Below are 12,675 nucleotides of genomic sequence, written 5' to 3'. Positions count from 1 at the left end.
TATCATGTAATAGGCTGAATACGTGAAAAGCATTAACAAAAGTGTGTTACGTGTGTGACACTAAAAAATGTAGCAAATTTTCATGAAGCATATAAGCTGCAGATACTAGTAACTTTTATTGGTGAAATGGGCAAATTATATGCATTCACATTGTTATTAACATGGAGTAGGAGCACTTTTCGTGGAATGGCCCAAGTGATATCCATGGAAAGAGTAATAAAATGACACAATTTTGCACTAAATTTCATGTTATTTATAGATGTATAAATATTAATTGCATTGGTTAACCCTTTGCGAACCATCCTGAAAATATTGTGTTAAAGCACAACAGGCAATACTTTCACTAGTGTCTACTTACGGAGCCTTTTGTGGGTGAATGTTTACCAACGGCTCCCTGTTGCATGCACCGGGACACTATCTCTTTCATAGCGGTTTTCCTGATGGTAAAATCATTCTCCCAACACTGTTTTACTATTCAATTATTTGAAAAAAGTGCATGGAAAAGGGCCATGACGTACACTTCTCAATAACGGTTCACTTGTTATGCCATTTGTCAGCACTGCTCACAAAACTCCAGCTCAATCCCATAGATGGGAGTTCCATCACAAAGTCGCTTGGATATATCCCAGTACATACCGTATTTACTGATGTATAATGCGCACCTTTTTCCAAAATTTCTGCTTGCAAAAACTGCAATTCTTATTATACACGGAATAATTCACAGGCCCATTCCATGATCTTGTGACACTTGCATTGATTTTTCATGTTCATGGAACCCTATCATGTTATATATCGTTATAAAGCTTAAATTATGCAGTTTCTGAATATGGCAAACAGTATTCCATTCAAGATACACACACTAATGTGCAATGCGATTGAAATAAGTTCATCACAAAATGAAGGAACGTTCTGATTTTTATGGTACTGTACTTTGGATGATAGGAAAAATAAGGGAAAAAAAATAATAATTAAAATGTATTACTGGCCAAATAATATGACATACTATATATGGAATGTGTAAATATCTTAATGGAAGAAATCTTGAGCTGCTAACTGCTAGTTTGAGGGTCCTGGAAAATATATAAATTTTGAAGTTTTTTTTAGAAAAAGTAGAGGAAATAAGCAAAACCATGTATAAAATTTTAAAGGCCATTTCCCCCGATTTTTCACTTTGTAATGAAATGTTCCGCAACACCAAGAAGAGCAGTGCCGTTCTGCTGCAATTCAAGCATGCACCTTTGGTTGCATGGGATGCGTATCACCGGTATTTGTTGGGCGAGAAATAATAGAAAATAACTTCCTGAGCACTGCAAATCCATAATGCAATTTTGATCTTAGTTTCTACTATTACAGAATACATAAGGTGGTTAAAGAGTGAAAGCTTTGGGATGCTAATCATAGTGGAGGGAGAGGGGGAGGCAGCATGGGTTGGCGACTTATTGTTTACACAAGAGGATATTCTCTTTTTGCAAAGTACAAATATTAACATTTCTCAGAATGAGCACCAAACATGAGAAAGTGGTTACATTTAATTAATTTTAAAAATATTTTGAAATAAAATTATTTTGCTCACTCGTTACTACTACTATTTTGTTACTACGTGGGCATGCTGAAAAGTAATGCCTCCTATTTTTTTGTTACGGTGTAAATCATTTTGGATTTTGAGCAACCCTGTACTCATCAGACTTTCCTGCTTCTTTATTGAAGGTTTCAAACTTCTATCACCAGGGGGTGCTGAACCATAGCAAAGAAAATGGCAGCTTGTAACCCTACTATGTCAGTGCGCCTGAAGCAGCATGCGGTGATCGACTTTCTGACTGTAAAAAATGTGGCCCCAATTTACATTCATTGGAGAATGAAGGCTTTTTATGAGGATGAATGTATAGACGTCAGTACTGTATTATTGGGCTGTTTGTGCTTGTAATGAAAACCCCAGCCAAGGAACTCTCAAACATATGTGACATATGAGGCTGTGGCACCATCGTTAAGATCAACAATTCTACAGTGATGGAATTAAGAAACTGGTCTCTTGTTGGCAGACGTGTGTTCATCGCCAGGGAAAAGTAATTTTGTAGATATGGACAATTAAGTCCTAGAAATATACCTGCATTTCCTTTATTCAAATAAATTCAGCAGTTATCCAATAAAAAAATAGGAGGTATTACTTTTCAGCATGCCCTCGTATTACATACCCTACAAAACTAAATAGCCAACCTTAAAAAGCTAGACAGATTTGGATTTGAACTTACATCTAATTCCTTGTAAAATTAAAAATGCTCCATAACATCGCTGGAAGGAAGTCTCTTGAAATGTGTCAATGACAGTGCGTTATCACTTTCTCACATTACAATCACATTTTCAGAGCAGATTCAGAGAAATATTAACTTTTGCTCATTGCACAACACTTAGCAAGGTTTTGTGAGAAATATGTCGCCTAACTATTTGTAAAATTGAAGCTGGGTTTGTTCAGGACCAAGAACACTCACCTGATGCAGTGTTGCCAGCACCTTCTGCTGCTGCTCCTGCTCAATGATCTTGCCACTGCCTTCAGCTGCCTGGAGATCTCTTATTTCAAACCACGATTCAAACACATTCAAGTCATCAAATATCTCTGGTAGCAAGAAATTCAACAAAGACCAAAGCTCTGACAAGTTGTTCTGGAGGGGAGTTCCGGTCAGCAAAAGTCTGTTCACCGAGTGGTAATGCTTCAGTTCTCTGCAAGAGACCAAGATAAAGATAAAATACTACCATGCAGATAAATATTGAGAATAGGAGCGTATATTCTAGGCTATCTGCAAAGCCTGAAGTCTAAAGAAAAAATACAGGAGAAAAATCGATCAGAAATTGTAAATAATAGTATTCATATCAGTGAGATGATGATGCTGATTCTGGAGTTGGCAACCTGATATCTTTTGAGTTGGCAACCTGATTTCCTATGAGTTGGCAACCTGATTTCCTATGAGTTGGCAACCTGATTTGCTATGAGTTGGCAACCTGATTTGCTATGAGTTGGCAACCTGATTTCCTATGAGTTGGCAACCTGATTTCCTATGAGTTGGCAACCTGATTTCCTATGAGTTCGCAACCTGATTTCTTATGAGTTGGCAACCTGATTTCTTATGAGTTGGTAAATTTAGATCTATTCATAGCATAGGACCACATGACATAGTGAGATAGCCCAGATCTTGGACTCAGTACCGCTACTGATTGAGAAATGTATTCTCTACGCCAGAAATGTTGTGGACTTTTTGTTACGCAGGGGAGTTTTTATTATTATTGCATTTGTTTCATGCCCACTTTATGCATAATGCATAGACAGCATAAATAGCTAATTGGGATATGACTTGCAGTGTAAAGTGAGGTCCGAACCACTAGACACTTTAACAGTATATCAAACCCAGGACCCTTTCATTAGAAAGCACTATATCGTCGGGGAGATACATGGTCCTTCAAATTGTTTCAATTCTCTTATGATTTATCTTATTGCATTTTCCTGATGTACAATTTCTTGGTAATCTTCAAATTTATAATTATTTTGATCTCTACTTTTCTAGTGTTAGGTGTAAGACCAGCAATACCTGAACCTCACCTAGCAATAGTCAATTCAATTAAAATAAAATAATAGTCTTGACGGTCGCAACGTAACAAAAATGTTATAAAATTTTCGATTTAGTGTTTTCAGCTTGGTCCCCTGAAAAACGTATAATCAAGGTTCCACTGTAATTTCTTTATCATCACATCTTTGACTCACTCAAGGCCAACCAACATTTTCTAATAAAATAAAAAAAATAAAAAATGGCACTGTCTAGTTTTTGAATGATTGATTTGGTGTTTTAAGTCCAATTTATGCACAGTAAGGCTAATCGGGACTGGACCTACAGTTTAGTGGGATCTGAACCACTATGTGCCTCCGACGGGTATCGAACCCGGGACCCTTTGATTACAAGGCAACAACGCTACCATTGCGCCTTCGGGGAGACCCTACGCACTGTCTTGTTAATTGTGAACCACTCATAAAGGGTAATCCTTCCTCTTTCCAATATCTTACGTAAAGTTTTGACAAGTTCCAGATATGTATTTTAAAATAAACCTACAAATCATTCTATAAATTTTAACACGTGCACAAATAAAGGATAAATCTGCATTAATCTTACTTAAAAATGCTGAAAAATGAATAAACAAAAATTACAGGTATGGACTCTTGTATCAAATTGCACTAACATTTCTGTAAATTATTCATAGTGATATTAAAAATGTCGAAACCTGCAAAAAAATATATACAGGGTGTTCCGGGAGGAAGCTGCAATACTTTGGGAACTGGTAGTATGGGTGATTCTAAGCAAAAAAATGTTCATATGAACAGGGGTCCGATTTTGAACGACAACGGAGATATGAATGAGAATGGTGTAGGAAAACGTAAACAAAAACAGTAACAAGTAAAACATGGTGGTGGTGTGTCTGCGGAAACTGTCTAAAACAAGCATCGAAGGTTGCCACAATAAAGCACCCAGCTGCCGATCCCACACACAATTCAACCAGAACTTCATGAGTTCTTCCGTCATCCACCCCTTTTCCTGTGCTCTCACTATAACTCCCAATGGAAATGCTTCTTAGGGGACTTATTTCCGTTTAAATATTATATACGGAGGCAACTTGTGACCATCAGCCATGATAGCCAGCATAATGGTACACCGTTGCTTGTCTGCTCCAGTTGTCCGGACCTGCACAGATCTATCTCCAACAGGATGAACACTCGTCGATTCTGGCATATCGAACCACAATGGAGTGATCTGCATTGCCAATCTGTGACATCATGTAGTTCTTCTGCTGTTCTGCTGAGTATGTATCGGAAAAACATGGTGCGCTGTTCTTCATATTCTTCGGGCATCTTCTGTGCAAGTGTCGTTCTCCGCCTGATCGACAACCGGTTTCTGTTCATGAAGCGCCAGACCCAACAGTAGCTAGCCTTGAAGTCCTTTGCAGGAATGTTCTTGTTCAGAGCTATTTTGCTTGCTTCGAAGATGAGCATATCTGTCGAAATAGCATATCCTGAGAGCCGCAAATCCATAATATAATTGCATAATTCTTGCTCCACTTCTGGATATTTCCAATGCTTCCCCCGAAAAGCCCGCTTCTTGTATGGAGCTCTCTTCAGTTCTTCCTCTTGTTTCCGCCAATTTTGGACATTTGCTTCACCCTCCTTTGGCCGGAACCACTTGTAATCTTGATGAGAATTACAAAAACTGATGTTTTCCCTTCTCCATCAAGGGAGGTGTGGCAAATGCAGGTCCCTTCCCTTACTGAACCATGCCTCTTCGCTCCCTCCTCTCCTATGAAAAGCCTAACATCTGGAAGTTCAATGTCGCGTGTTGAATGCAACAGCTGCGAAAGCAAGGAAAAACTCGTTTTTATGGTCTACTGATTAATTTTAAATTAAATCCATAATTGTTAGTCAGACACTAAGAAAGTCATTTCTGGGACCTGAATTGAACTGCGCATTATATACGAGAATATTTTTTTTGTTGCTTTTCCCCATCCAAAACGAGGGTGCATATTATACACTCGTAAATACGGTATATAAACAGAGGTACTGGTTGCAAATGTAATACAACAAATTAACTTACTTGACCAATCGGCAATTCTTGTTCTTTAAACGATGTCCTTCATCAACGATTATGTAACGCCAGCGGTGCTTTGACAAGAAATTCCTGTCACACATGACAATTTCATATGACGTAATTACGATTGGACGTATAAGCTTCCCCATTACAGGTTTCTTGGAGCATACGTCTCTTTTCAGCAGATTTCGCTTAGGCAAAGATCCATGGTACATAAGAACAGGAATCTGGAAAGAACGAGTTAATATTAAACCAACCACAAAATAAAGGACTGGCTACATAGGTGCAACTATTATAAAAATGACAGGGTTTCAGTGTGTTCAAATAGAGTTCATAGTGTAGTCGAAATGAGAAATAATTCTTACCTTTGACTGATAGAAGACCAGAATTGTGACAAACTTCCATCTAATGTCAGAGCAACCTTCTCCAATTCACCTAATACACTCTAGGACCATGGTAAAATTCAATTATAATTCCCCAGTTTTCAAGGTGAACTTTCCAAAAATTCAAGGCTACAACAACAGATGTTTTCTCCATTTTAACCTTACATATTATCACCTCTCACCACCCCACCCTCACATACAAAGGCCAATATATTAACAATATCAAGGGTATGTGTGATCTCAATGTACCCAAAAATTCTAATTCAATTACATTAAATGGTATATAAATTTAAAATATTTAATTTTAGGTGCAGAGTTTACATTTGCCATTTCACATACTCAGACTCAAAATACATCCACACTCGCAAATCAAAAAAGTTACGGGATATCGGATATACTAATCTACGAAAAATTGTTAATTGTATAAGAATTTCAAAATCAAATTTCAACTAATCAACTTCAAGATATGTTATCTTGTAATAATCTTCAGTCTGTCAGATATATTGTTCTGGAAAGGACACTAACAAAATAAACGGATCGAGAGAATTCTGTACTATTTTCCATGCAGCTTTATTTTCATTCAAAGATAAAAATAGAAGCTCAGGGCCTTTATAAATACGTATGTATTAATTCAATGGGATTTGGATTAATAAAAGTTCCAATTTTTCACGTCTATGGAGAAAAATTCACGCACAATTCCCGGAATTGAAGGAACTTAGCCACTCTGTAACAGTGACCAAAATACAAATAAGGCTTAATTTTTCAATGTTACGGTTGTAAAAATTAAAACCTTTTTAAGAATAGGGATCTTTTCTTGTCCTTTTTTATATCTAGAGCTCAGCCGATACCACTTTCAACCAATACCCACCCAATGTTTCACCTTTTTCACAGGGAAACTCGAGCATCTGTAAAGCATGTTATCAATGGGAAATTTTCAACCACACGCTTTTCAAACTTGGTGCAAAGTAAAATTTTTCCTTGTTTTTAAAGATGGGGCTTTCAGCGGAAGTGAAACATATACACTGTAGCTCGCAATAATGAAAGTTACTGGAAAAAGAAGAGGAATATCAACATTTAACAAAGAAATTGGTATTCGGAATGCATTTGTGGCCATCAAAATAGACTGAAGTGAATGGAAAAAAAAATGTAGTATGGAAGTGGTACATTCCTACAACCATGTAAAGTATAATTCAAAATAGACTGGTATTTCTTGGGGGGAAAAAATCGCAATGTATGTGAGCGACAGTGTTGCCAATTTACGGAAATAATTTCTAGAATTTCGCTTCTAATGTCGGTCGTATGGATACTGAATAGCTCAAATTTGAAGAGAAGCACGACAAACGACTACCCTTGGAGTATATGTAATGCTCGTCCCCAATTTTCAAAGTTGGGCATTTCCCTCTGAATCCCTAATTGTCACACCTTGTTAGAGTGTTCTTTGGTTCTCATTATTACATGCAGAAGTAAAATATATCAGCAAAAAGCAGTGGTTGAGGAGTTAATAGTCGATTTTATAAGATCGCATAGTATTCTTAGGGAAACGAGGGACTTTCTCAAACTCTACTAGTTAATAATAGTAACAATGGATATGGTGTTTTTTTTTTAATTTGAGTACATCAAACGTACATATGTATTCAATTGAACAAAAAAGACAGAACTGAAATATCATGTGTTGTTTTGAAGAAATGGCATGTTAACTGCTACTACATGGTGCTGGGGAACTGGCTTCCCTACCATCCTCAATGGATTTATAGGCAGTGGGAAGACCTTTTCCCATCCATCCACTACAGGGTAAATTTTTAAGAATTACATCTGAACGTGCCTTCATAGCATGGTGCTATATGCACGGGGAACTACATACCATACTTTACCATTACATCTGAATATTAAAATACCTGTTGAGTAATCACAAAATGGAGTTTATCACAGAACACTGGTGCAAAATAAATAAAAACTTGAATTTTGAATAATTGTCAAGATAATAAGTATAGAGATGTATCAGTAAATAAAGTCCAAATTATAGTTCCTGATACCAATACCACTGGCATAAGCTGACACCAGTACATCAGCATCCGTATCGGCTCAAACCTTTTTCCACTTTCTGCAACTTTACTTAACAGCGACAACAAGGATAAATTTGGTTAGACAAGATTGATAAAGTGGCGCCCACTAAGAAACACATATATCCAAGCCTTCGTTGAATCTTGCACCCTTGGTACAAAGATCATGAATAATCATTCAAGGTGTTACACTAAAGTAATGTGCTTTCTTTTAGTTTAGAATATAAAAAAAGGAAAGTTAAAAATTTGTACTTACGTATGTGAGTATAGTGCTCTTATTGTAGAACGACGTTTCAGAGATTGACTATCTCTTTCCTCAGGTTCGTATAAAAACTAAGTACTTGGCATAGTACTGCGTCAAAAATGTAAAATGAGGATTGTGGTTAAGGGTTGGTTAGGGTACATTTATTAAGTTTTTGCTATTAGAAGTACGTAAAAACCAAGCCGTTCCCTAATAAAACTTGTACAGTAGACCTATTCACAGGTAAAAAAGTTAAAAATCTAAAAAACCTGCATAAATCACAATGCAACCTGCAGGTTTGGCCTTTCCTACCCAACTGTGCTTATCCATCCACATGAAGGTCAATTCACAACGAATATTTCCCCTCCCCTTAATTTTCTCGTTTCCCCTTATTACATCACAAATCCAACGTGAATTCACGTTCCTCTCTTGCAGCTTGCATAACTTCCGGAGTGACGTGGGAACCGATATTGGGTTCAATCTTCCAGGCTTTATCCCATTTTTTGAGGAAATTGATCCACCCTTCTTCCAAATTTCCTTCGTCCCTATTAAGATTATTCTTCCCCCCCCCCCCCTACAAATACTCGCTGTTTCATACACGTTTCTTCCTAATTTCCTCCCCTCTTTTCTGATTATCTCTTTTTTTGCGATTCTATGCCCACTTTCCAAAATGTGTTCTGAGAGACCCGTTTTGGGAACTTTTTCCCTTATGTCCTTTTCATGCTCGCTCCATCTTTTACCCATATTTCGGCCCGTCTGTCCTATGTACTCCTTCCCGCATTGGCATTCTATTCGATAAACCCCCTTCTGTTTTTCCGGTATTTCCCTAGTTGTCTTTCCTTTCTTATAATCGGTGAAGTATTTTTCTACATTCTTTGGTGCTTTCATCCCGCAAACGATTCCAAAATCTCTCGTTATTTTTCCGATTTTTTCCGATACGGATTGATGGTAAGGGATGCCAACGTACTTTACCCTCCTATTTTCGATTTTTTCCCCTTCTTTTTGATCCCCTTCTTTCCTAATAATTTTCCGTGCTCTCTCCGCTATCTTATCCATTTCTCTATTTGTGTATCCGTTTTTTAATCCTGTTTTTCTTATCCACCGAATATCGTTGTCTTTTTCTTTTTCATTATTGCATAGTCTACCGGCCCTAATAAAAAAGTTAAGGAATACGTTTTTCTTTGTTATTTCGGGGTGCGCCGATTCCTTGTTAATATATAAGTTCCCCGATAGGGGTTTATGATGTACTCCTGTTCTAATCCTATTCCCTTCTTTCAAGATACTAAGATCCAGGAAATTGATTTTTCCATCGCTTAAGTTTTCCCTAGTGAAGTTTATTCTTTCATCTTGTTTTTCTAATTCTTCAAAAACCTTGTTCAGTGCTACCCCCTTTCCTATAATCAAGGTGGCTGTTAGAAAAAGGAATAGACATCCTAACTGCTTGGGAATATGTACGATGGTATAACCTTGTAACGGAATATAATTTTTTCTATGTCAATGACAGTATTTATAGACAAAAAGAAGGCTTGGCGATGGGAAACCCAATTTCGGGTATAGTAGCGAGCATTTTTATGCACTTCATTGAGAAGGCAGCTTTGGAAAAAACAGGAATGGGTATTAAATATTATGGGAGATACGTTGATGATATCTTGATTATAGGAAAGGGGGTAGCACTGAACAAGGTTTTTGAAGAATTAGAAAAACAAGATGAAAGAATAAACTTCACTAGGGAAAACTTAAGCGATGGAAAAATCAATTTCCTGGATCTTAGTATCTTGAAAGAAGGGAATAGGATTAGAACAGGAGTACATCATAAACCCCTATCGGGGAACTTATATATTAACAAGGAATCGGCGCACCCTGAAATAACAAAGAAAAACGTATTCCTTAACTTTTTTATTAGGGCCGGTAGACTATGCAATAATGAAAAAGAAAAAGACAACGAAATTCGGTGGATAAGAAAAACAGGATTAAAAAATGGATACACAAATAGAGAAATGGATAAGATAGCGGAGAGAGCACGGAAAATTATTAGGAAAGAAGGGGATCAAAAAGAAGGGGAAAAAATCGAAAATAGGAGGGTAAAGTACGTTGGCATCCCTTACCATCAATCCGTATCGGAAAAAATCGGAAAAATAACGAGAGATTTTGGAATCGTTTGCGGGATGAAAGCACCAAAGAATGTAGAAAAATACTTCACCGATTATAAGAAAGGAAAGACAACTAGGGAAATACCGGAAAAACAGAAGGGGGTTTATCGAATAGAATGCCAATGCGGGAAGGAGTACATAGGACAGACGGGCCGAAATATGGGTAAAAGATGGAGCGAGCATGAAAAGGACATAAGGGAAAAAGTTCCCAAAACGGGTCTCTCAGAACACATTTTGGAAAGTGGGCATAGAATCGCAAAAAAAGAGATAATCAGAAAAGAGGGGAGGAAATTAGGAAGAAACGTGTATGAAACAGCGAGTATTTGTAAGGGGGGGAAGAATAATCTTAATAGGGACGAAGGAAATTTGGAAGAAGGGTGGATCAATTTCCTCAAAAAATGGGATAAAGCCTGGAAGATTGAACCCAATATCGGTTTCCACGTCACTCCGGAAGTTATGCAAGCTGCAAGAGAGGAACGTGAATTCACGTTGGATTTGTGATGTAATAAGGGGAAACGAGAAAATTAAGGGGAGGGGAAATATTCGTTGTGAATTGACCTTCATGTGGATGGATAAGCACAGTTGGGTAGGAAAGGCCAAACCTGCAGGTTGCATTGTGATTTATGCAGGTTTTTTAGATTTTTAACTTTTTTACCTGTGAATAGGTCTACTGTACAAGTTTTATTAGGGAACGGCTTGGTTTTTACGTACTTCTAATAGCAAAAACTTAATATTTTAAATGTACCCTAATTTTTGACGCAGTACTATGCCAAGTACTTAGTTTTTATACGAACCTGAGGAAAGAGATAGTCAATCTCTGAAACGTCGTTCTACAATAAGAGCACTATACTCACATACGTAAGTACAAATTTTTAACTTTCCTTTTTTATATTCAGGATTTGTGAGTAACACGCAACAAACCTATAAAATGCTACCTTTTAGTTTAGTTCCGAGAACAAAAACCTGCAGACACTCCAGTCACACTTATCTACAAACATTTGTTACATGAACAACAAGTTAACTGCATTGAAGCTCACAGCAAGAAAATATGATGAAAAAAAAAGTATTGTACCTGGACAGAAAAACAATACTACTCACCTTTGGTGCAAATTTTTCAAATTCTATGATCCAGTTAGGCAACGTGGACAGAGGTGCAATTATTAGAAATGGTCCTACAACATTCATTTGTATTAAATGGCATATAAGAGCAATACACTGAATAGTTTTTCCTAAACCCATTTCATCAGCTAAAATTCCATTGACTCCATTCTCATACAAAACCTGCAACATAAAACGTATTTTGAACAGGGAAAACTCGAAATCCGTATTTTTGTTATAAATAATAATAATAGTTTAGCCGATATCAATAAAAATGCCAATACTGTTTCAGATTCCCACAGATACTGATGCTTGAAAATTGTAACAATTAAAGGTTGAATAGATTCTCTCGGGCTATCGACCAGGTGAGCTGTGGAATTAAATTAAAGGTTGTTCAAAATATTAATTAATATTAGTGGATAAATATTCCTCTCCAATTGTAAGAATCAATTTACAAGTTTTGTTTCAAGATATTAAAGAATTACATTACAAAGTTTAAAATACCTCTTCTGTAATCACAAAATACAGCATTTCCACATGTTGGGCACAATAAATGGAAATTTTGAATTTCACATAATTTCCAGACTCTGCAAAAATGTCACGTGCCACTAAAACACCAGAAAAGTGTGGGCAGGAATAGGTACACAAAATTAACTGATACTTTCCGCTATTGAAAAATTGACACTGGTTTCAGCTGTCCTAAATAATTACATTATTTCTCTTTAAGTCTTCTAGTTCTGTGTACAGAAGAGATTTGTTTGGTTTGATTTGGTGTTTTAAGTCCACTTTGTGCACAGTAAGGCTAATCGGGACTGGACCTACAGTTTAAAGTGGGATCCGAACCACTATGTGCCTCCACCAGGTATCGAACTCGGGACCCCTCGATTACAAGGCAACGACGCTACCACTGAGCCATTGGGGAGGCACTAGAAGAGATTTCTATCTTATCTATTGTTTCAATGCTGTTTTTTGATCAATTAGTTCAGAATTTAGGCAAGTTTTACATGCTCTCATTTCCAGTAATTAGAACCCCATATTTTGGTGAATAAAAGATTTTAGTACAAAAGCTGAGCACATTTCAGAATCAAAAGCGGTATACAACATAGCATTTCTGTGTTAAAATGA

At 36.9% G+C, this 12,675-nt stretch overlaps 1 protein-coding gene across 2 annotated transcripts in view; it reads right to left on the bottom strand.

Moving 5' to 3' along the window:
* LOC145989747 (lymphocyte-specific helicase-like) overlaps positions 1-12,675 on the bottom strand; it is a 60,547-nt gene that overhangs the window by 21,090 nt on the left and 26,782 nt on the right. For both annotated transcript variants that reach the window (XM_083125034.1, XM_083125033.1), the window contains exons 7-9: positions 11,551-11,733; positions 5,625-5,845; positions 2,487-2,715 (exon numbers count right to left, since the gene is read on the bottom strand). In XM_083125034.1, coding sequence (XP_082981160.1) covers positions 2,487-2,715; positions 5,625-5,845; positions 11,551-11,733 — 633 coding nt within the window. The remainder of the gene's footprint in view (positions 1-2,486; positions 2,716-5,624; positions 5,846-11,550; positions 11,734-12,675) is intronic.

This window comes from Lepisma saccharinum, chromosome 7, assembly GCF_977018435.1.
Source record: "Lepisma saccharinum chromosome 7, izLepSacc3.1, whole genome shotgun sequence".
Classification (NCBI taxonomy): domain Eukaryota; kingdom Metazoa; phylum Arthropoda; class Insecta; order Zygentoma; family Lepismatidae; genus Lepisma; species Lepisma saccharinum.
The sequence above is the reverse complement of the archived record's forward strand: the minus strand, read 5'-3'. Positions and strand labels throughout refer to the sequence as shown.